This window comes from Cololabis saira, chromosome 9, assembly GCF_033807715.1.
Source record: "Cololabis saira isolate AMF1-May2022 chromosome 9, fColSai1.1, whole genome shotgun sequence".
NCBI classification, from domain to species: domain Eukaryota; kingdom Metazoa; phylum Chordata; class Actinopteri; order Beloniformes; family Belonidae; genus Cololabis; species Cololabis saira.
The window spans coordinates 19,931,565-19,940,220 of NC_084595.1; the positions used below are offsets into that span (position 1 = coordinate 19,931,565).

General features: G+C 43.5%; 1 protein-coding gene across 1 annotated transcript; it reads left to right on the plus strand.

Moving 5' to 3' along the window:
• The first annotated feature begins 435 nt into the window (after positions 1-435).
• On the plus strand, positions 436-8,562 carry grsf1 (G-rich RNA sequence binding factor 1). Its single transcript, XM_061730710.1, has 10 exons — positions 436-720; positions 3,753-3,897; positions 3,975-4,130; positions 5,179-5,313; positions 5,449-5,587; positions 5,695-5,816; positions 5,972-6,057; positions 6,146-6,281; positions 8,260-8,333; positions 8,474-8,562. The coding sequence occupies exons 1-9, from the start codon at positions 547-549 to the stop codon at positions 8,307-8,309; spliced, it is 1,143 nt and encodes a 380-aa protein (XP_061586694.1). The 5' UTR covers positions 436-546; the 3' UTR covers positions 8,310-8,333; positions 8,474-8,562.
• The last annotated feature ends 94 nt before the right edge of the window (positions 8,563-8,656 follow it).

Consider the following 8,656-nt stretch of genomic DNA (forward strand, 5'->3'; position numbering starts at 1 on the left):
AGACTTTTTCCTTTTTATGGGTATTTTTTCTTTTTCAGTCACATATATCGTGATATATCGTTGATGAAATTTCATACAATATATCAAATATCGTGTATCGTGATATTATCGTTATTGTGGGCCACATATCGTCACAGTATTGAATCGTGAGTTACCCATGTCATCCCACCCCTAATAAACACTAACATATATTGTTTTGGGGAGAATATTAACAATATATTTTCACTTTTCTCAAAGTGAAGGATCCAAAGTGAAAGACAGGAGAAAAATTCCAAATTAACAGTCAAAAATCAACTTAACATTTCCATATCTGGGTTTATGTGTCTCTTTATAAATGGCTTGCAAACTTTTAAGCTCAACGTATCAGCAGAGATGTTAAAGATGATTTGAATGTGTCTCCTTTTATTTTGAAAACACAAACCGGATGCAGAAAGCTGCTAACTTGACCGCTGAGACGTTCGTGCGCGTCCTTGACGGTTCTGACCCACGTGGGCTTGTTTAACCAACCCGTCCGAGCCGACTGGAGCCCGTCCGTGTCCGAGGAAGATGTCGGGTAAATCTGTGTTGTTTTTCCTCCAGAGATGCGTCTCAGTCAGACGCCTGACGTTCGCCACAGCAATCAAAACCAGCAGTTCCGTCCCGCCGGTCCGGTTCGGGTGTAGTTTCCTCCAGCAGCGAACCGGGACCGCCCTCAGAAGCAGCCAGCACTTCTGCACCAAGGTGAGTCTCGCATTTACTGCACTTATGTGTTCATATTTATGTTTCCTCCGGACTGCAGGGCCGGGTCTAACTTTCTGAGGGCCCTGTGACAGATTAGGTGCTGGTCACCTATTTGATAACATCCAGTAGGATGGAGAAGTTCACTCTTTAGCAGGGCCGGTTCTAGAAAATGATGACTAGGGGTGCATTTCAGATCAGAGGGGGTGCACATACCTTGCACGTTATTCAACACTAAAGTATGCATTTTCCCATAATTTCAAGCGGAATAATAATAGCAAAACAAGAATATTTGAAGTGTATTTCAAGATTGCATTTTTGCAGCAATATTGCTGCAGAACAAAGAAAATGCTACATTTAGTCTGGACTACCTCACCCATCAGACAATCTAGCAACCGAAAATAAAACATAGCAACATAATAAATAACATAAATATACAAGACTGTCTCAGAAAATTAGAATATTGTGATTAAAGTCCTTTATTTTCTGTAATGCAAAAATGTTATACATTCTGGATTCATTACAAATCAACTGAAATATTGCAAGCCTTTTATTATTTTAATATTGCTGATTATGGCTTACAGCTTAAGAAAACTCAAATATCCTATCTCAACAAATTAGAATATTCTGGGAATCTTAAACTGTAAGCCATAATCAGCAATATTAAAATAATAAAAGGCTTGCAATATTTCAGTTGATTTGTAATGAATCCAGAATGTATTACTTTTTTTTTTAATTGCATTACAGAAAAATGAAGGACTTTATCACAATATTCTAATTTTCTGAGACAGTCCTGTAAACTTGCTTGCGTCGTTGTGCTTGAACCACTTCTGAATATCCATGGTTACTTTGTGTTAACGGAGCAGCAGAGAGCAGCGTCTTGCTGGTGCAGGAAACTGCTGGAAGATGAGTGACGGACACTGGCTGGTTTATGGTTCCGCGTTGCACCAACGCAGAACTTACGGCGTAGGATACGCGGTGACGCGATCGTACGGTGCACGTCGCTGCGTTCCCTACGCCGTAGGCTACGCCGTCGATTTAACGCAGAACCATAAATCAGGCTGACGCGCGCGCATTTGTCAGTTTTCTTTTCGTCTTTTCAACTGAGCATGCAAACACATAAACTGAGGGTGCAATGCATGCTTTTGCACCCTCGTAGACCCGGGCCTGCTCTTTAGAAAGACCTGTGAACAAGAATCTGTCAGACATACAAAACAGATAAAAGGGTAACATATATTTTGCTTGGCTCCATGTCATTGACAGCTACAAATCAAGCCAGAAATCTTGATGTAATTATTGACTCAGACCTGAACTTCAATAGCCATCTAAAGTTTATCACTAAATCTGCCTATTACCACCTGAAAAACATAGCTAGAATTAATGGGTTTCTGTCTAAACAAGACATGGAAAAACATATTCATGCATTCATTTTCAGTAGGTTGGATTATTGCAATGGCATCTTTACAGGCCTTAACAAGAAACAATCAGGCAGCTGCAGCTGATCCAGAACTCTGCCACCAGAGTCCTTACAAACACCAGGAAACTGGACCACATTACACCGGTCATGAAATCTCTACACTGGCTTCCAGTGAGTCAAAGGATAGAGTTTAAAATCTTACTGCTGGTCTACAAAGACCTGAATGGTCTTGGACCAAAATACATGGTTAGTTCCCTATGAAGCTCCCAGACCCCTGGGGTTCATCTGGATCTGGTTTTTTGTGTTTTCCAAGAACCAGAACCAAGCAAGGTGAGGCAGCGTTCAGTTATTCTGCTCCTCACCGGTGGAACAAACTTCCTGTAGACCTGAGGTCTGCTCCAACTGTCAGCTCCTTCAAATCAGGGTTAAAAACATTACTGTTTACTCAAGCGTACTCCTAAATTAAATACTTACCTGCTGGAATCTACTGCCCTTATTTTTAACAACTTGTGCTTTTTATTGTTTTACCTCTTTTATTATCATTTTATTTCATTTTATTTGTTATTTATTTATTGTATTTCATTGTATTGTATTATTATTTCTTATTTCTATTTCCCTCTTTAATTGTTACTGTTTAATTGTGTCTTGCTGCTTTTAATGTTGATGTAAAGCACTTTGAATTACCTTGTGTTGAGTCGTGCTGTACAAATAAACTTGCCTTGCCTATAAAGAATGGTATTGGGGAGGGGGGAAAATTCAAAGTCAAAACTGAAATTCTGTCTTCCTGGATTTGGCAATTTAGAAAACATGACTAAATATCTCAGTTGATACATTTCAAGATTTGTGACAGAAATTCCTGATTTTACAGACAAAAATTAGTTTATAAAGCACATTTAAAAGTTGGCCAAAGTGCTGTACAGTTGCACAGATAAAACAAACAATGTCAAATTTAAACTTTGAAGCACGAACAATAAACTTGATGCAGCAAAAGATGAAAATAACAGTATAAAGTAAAGTGTTTGAATCATATAAACCCTGACCATCTGCTCAACTGGGACTAAAAGCAAATGAAAATATGTTTTATCGGAAACTTTAACATTTTCAAGCACGGTAGCAGTTCTTATATTAAAATTTGAAAGGAAAAAAATCTTCACAATTTCAGACTTTATAAACTGGCAGATTTAGAAAAGACTCAAAAATTGCAAAGTTGTATGTTAATATTCAGAAAGTCTGACCTCAGAAGTCAGAATTTTAAACTTGATGAACTTGGAAAGTGGTCAAAAAGAAACAAAAGTTGTCTAAACTTGTGATTAAACAACGACTTTCAGTAAAAATGAATTTCTGACTCTATAAACATTTGCGTTATCGGGAACCATTTAGGATCAGAAGCATATTCTTGGTACTTGACCTCCCTCCCCGGGTAGGTTGCCTACAGCCAGATGGATAAAGGTCAGACCAGATGCCCCCATCATGCCTTGTGCCTACGATGTGAGCCTGCGGGGGCGGTATCATGATGAGGGCTTGCTTCAGTTGGTCATTTCTAGGTTCAGCAGCATCCTGCCGACCGTGCAGAAAGTTAACATGACTCTTAAATGTTATTTGGCCTTTGGTTTTCCAGACGGGAGCTCCCTGTGAGGATGACTACCCTCCACTGCCGGCGTATGATCCCGACTCAGACCCAGAGACCAAGGAGGTGTACATCGTGCAGGTGAAAGGCCTCCCCTGGTCGTGCAGCACGCAGGACCTCCTGCAGTTCTTCTCAGGTGAGATTCAGGTGTGTGAAACACTGTCATTTGTCACGGGTCAGATCGTGTAAAGACAGGATGCTGTTCTGCTTCAGAGTGCAGGATTCATAATGGGGAGCAGGGAATCCACCTGACGGTGAACCGGCAGGGGAAGCCGTCTGGACGGGCCTTCATAGAGCTGGAGAACGAGGAGGACGTCAGCAAAGCTCTGGAGAAGCACCGGCAGTACCTCGGGCCACGTTACGTTGAAGGTTCGCCTCGCTTGTCTGGTTTTAACGACATGTAGAAGACAACCATGAACACACCATCACATGTGTACTCCTTCACGATACATTAAAGCTGCAGTTGCTCTGTAGCTCTCTGGTAGTGTCGGTCAATTACCGTATTGGCCCGAATATAAGACGGTGTTTTTTGCATTGAAATAAGACTGAAAAAGTGGGCGTCGTCTTACATTCGGGATCTAGATATTATACCCATTCACAGCGCTAGATGGCGCCAGATGTCTTTAGAGCTAAACTTAACTCCCCAGGCCAAAGCGAACCCCTGTCACAAAGAATAAAAATTGCGGTAAGAAAGAAAAGAGAAGAAAATAAGAGAAGAAATAACAGAAAATGGAGAAAAGTAGCGACAATCTGGAGAAAAGTGGGTGGAAGATCGGCAGGTAAACCGGCAGCTGAGGAGAAGTTATGATGCAAACTTCAAGATGATGGTTTGAATGAGGCAAAATAACCTGCTTTTTCTCTCGAATATATTGTTATAATCATTTGTTTCAGATGTACTTCTGCATAAAAATTGAATTTGGTGTTCAAAAAGTATTTTTTCAAACTTGAGTCTTAAAAAAGAGGGGGTCGTCTTATAATCAGGGTCGTCTTATATTCGGGACGATACGGTATTAAACACCACAAAACAATTGTTGTATAAATAATATTGCTCCTATTAATTTTGACTGGCTGTAGAGTGTAATTAATTTCAGTCTTAAACATTAAATCAAAAAACGATTTAATATATAGCAAATCAACTGGAAACAGTTGATTTCCAAAAAAAAAAAGCCTAATAATAAATTTGAGTTGAAATTTGAGTGCTTCAGTCGACCAAGAATTTCTTTGGTTGATTACAGCCCTAAAATACACATCGTAGTTGCTGAGAGAAAGTCGTTTTTAAATGGCTGTTATTTTAGAGAAGGAATCTGAAACACAAGGCCAGTTATGAACAGTGCAATCGCTGAGTCTCTGACGCGTCTCTGATGGGTCTCTGAGGAGTTTTTGACGCGTCTCTGACGGGTCCCTGTCCTGCCGATAGTGTCTGAGGTGACCAACTGCGATGCTGAAGACATCCTGAAGAAAGCGGCCCACCGACCAGGAGATGAGGGGGTGGTGAGGATCCGAGGAGTCCCCTTCTCCTGCACCGAGGACGACATCGTCCACTTCTTCTCAGGTCTGTGACTCGCTCACCTGCACTTATTTTGATAATCATGCACAAGGATTCATTTTCTCTCGATTGTCGTGAAAAGTCGTCTTTTTGTTCAACTCTGCAAGAAGAAGAGTTTTTCTCAGGTTGCGTGTCTTGCAGGTCTGGATGTCGTGCAGGCCGGGGTCACCATGGTCCGAGATGCTTCGGGACGGAGTTCTGGAGAAGCCTTCGTCCGGTTTTCTTCTCAAGAAGAAGCTGATCGAGCTCTGCAGAAGGACAGAGCGATGATGGGACACAGGTAGGACGCTGCAGAGACGTCTCTGCCAGGCCCGCGGGCTGAGTTGCACGAGAAGTCCAAACAAATCCAGTCCTAAGTACCAGAACATGTCCATAAACTGTCTGCAGATACATCGAGGTGTTCCCGAGCAGAAGTGAGGAGATCCGCTCCGGGAGGAGGAACAGTTTCTCTCAGACCAGCTTCCAGGCAACAAACAGGAGGCCGGCTCCCCAGAACCAGTACAGACCCGGTGAGAGGCCTCCGGACTTGGCTTGTCTTGCTCTAGAAAGCGTACCGGGGCTCTTCAGGAGGGTTTTAGCAGCTACCGGTTAGGTTACGCTACCTAGATGATGCCGGGACTAGCATAGGGAGTAACGCTTTAACACTTTGTCATGGTTGCATCAGTGACTCATCAGAACCCGGACGCACCGATCCATTACATCCACATGAGAGGACTCCCTTTCCAGGTGTCAGGAGAAGAGATCGTGAAGGTAAAATTTAAATTAAAAAGAAAAGCTCAGCCTCAAGTCAGATATCAGCGGGGACATCATCACCTCTGTGTCCGTCTCTCTGTCGCAGTTCTTCTCTCCTCTGATCGTGTCCAAGATCCTGATTGAATGTGGACCTAACGGGAGGCCGAGCGGAGAGGCCGACGTCTACTTCAGCTGCCACAGGGAGGCCGTGGCCGCCATGTCCAGAGACCGCATGAACATAGGTACCAACAGAAAGATCATCTACCTCTTTTCCACCAAGCTGCTTCTGGTTCTGGGCCAGTGCTGAGTTTGGAACCGGGCTTTCTGTTTCCACTGACAAAGAACTGGCTCCGGGCCAGAAGAAACGGTTCCAAGATAGCACCAACTTTTTGCTGGGCTAGAGGAAAGAATCGCTTACGTAACCAACGAAAATAGCAAGACTGTGAGGCGGTGACATTTTCAAATAAGCGAGGAATTAATCTGGATGCAACAAAGCAGCAGTGGTCTGAGGAGGAGAGAACCTGTCTTAGAGATGTGTCCACTGATATCCCTTTTACACCAAGCTGGTTCCAGGGCTGGTGCTAGTGCTGGTGCTAGTGCTGGTGCTAGAGCCGGTTCGCGGTTGGTTCTGAGTAAGAACCGGTTGAGAACCGTTTGCTTTTACACAAGCTGGTGCTGGCCAGCAGCTGGCCAGAGAGCCACGTCATCACGTTACTGTATACGTCACCATTTCCCGGTACAATTAGCTTAGCTGTTAAATAAATAAAAAATAATAATATAAACCTAGTGGAATACTGTAATCCAAGTCTGAATGTGTAAATGCTCCCGGGGAGCTGCGAGGTGGAAGCGGGCTGAAGGCTGGAGGAACCACGGATCGAGCGGCGGGGACGTGTCCCCGCGGGCTGGGAGGCGTCCCCGCGGGCCGGGAACCCGCCGATGGAGCGGTAGCCTCGCGTCTAAGCCCGCGGGGAAGCGTCCCAGGGCTGGAACGCTCCCCCGCGGGCTCTGACGAGGCTGCCGCTCCATCGGCGGGCACGAAGCCCGCCGATGTTACTGTTGATGGATTGTACCGTAGACCACTGCTGCTTCTGTTTTACATCCATTATTAAATAAATGTATGTAATGTAATGTAATGTAATAATAAAAGAGTCTGCTAACTTAACCGCCGTCTCCAACGCTCCGTTGTTTAAAAACGGCGCTCCTCCGTGTTTATTCTGCTTTGGTTGCTCAGTAACACCGTCCCCAGCCCCGCCCTCAGCCCTTGACGTAAGCACGTAGCCCCCAACGTAACGTGGTTCTTAAGTTGGACCAGCAAAGACTTGGTTCTTGTGTAGCACCAGTTTTGAGAGCCAGGAGCCGGTGCTTAGGTTGTGTAAAACTAAAGAACTGGTGCTAAGTCTGGCTCTAGCCCAGAACCAGCCCTGCAACCAGCTTGGTGTAAAAGGGGTATTAGAGATGTGTCCACTGAGTGTGATACGTGGACCAAGTCCTATTAGACTAAATACGTTGCTGTTGCTTCAACTTTCACGCAAACGAAGCAACGTAACTGACATTTGCATCGATGTAATGACGTGGCTCCCCTTAGCACCCGAGCTGTGGAAAAACAAACCGGTTCTCAGCTGGTTCCCAGTTGAAAGAGTTGTAAACCAGCACCAGCCCTGGAACCGGTTTGGTGGAAAAGGGGCGGGAAATGGGAGACTGGAGACATCCCTCTGCGTTGGGTGTTGAAGTTGCATAGTTTATCCACCAGAGGGCGCTCCGTAACTACAAATTTCACCCAGAAAGAAGTTTAGAGATGTTTGTCGGGAAGTAAATCAGTTTTATTTTCAGACTGCACAGTTTTTTCCTCGTGAGTCAACAGAACACATGAATGTTTATGTTCCGTGTTTCTGCCAGCTGATATGTGTTGGTGTTACAGATTTACACCGTTCGGCCTCCAGCCCCACAAACATGTTAGAAATCCTTGGTTAACCAGATCAGTATCATCAGTTTATGAATCATAAAAATGTCCAATAACTGAATCAAAATCAGTCGGAGAATTTTCCTGCTTCTTGAGACGTCTCAGTTTCCGTCCAAAAAACATTGTAGAGGAAGCCGAAACGTCCTCAAGAACCAAGAACAGGTCTCTGGTCATCATGAGAATCCTCCAGCGTCTGATTTAAATGTTTTTATCTGATTATGAAATAGCAGACGGATGTAAAAGCTTTCTGTTCTCCTCAGGAAACAGATACATCGAGTTGTTCCTGAACTCTGCTCCAGACTGTCCCTGAACCAGGAGTCCCACCAAGATCCAAGTACGTTATTCTCTTAATATAAATATATATATATATATATATATATATCTCATTAAAGTAACTAAACCAGGATGTCTGATGGTAAAACTGAGCTTGTCCAGTTTTTCACCTCCGTCATTAACGTTTGTTTTCTTCTGCAGGTGAATGTCAACACAGAAGCCAAATCAATAAACAGATTCTATTTATTCTCAAAGATGAAACAATAAACATTCCTGGTGTCAAGAATCAACCTCCACTGTTTCATTTGAGTTTATTTCCGTTCAAATAAAATGAAACCCACTTTTTTCATTTAAGTTGGTAACAGAGAAGAATTTGGTTCTTTC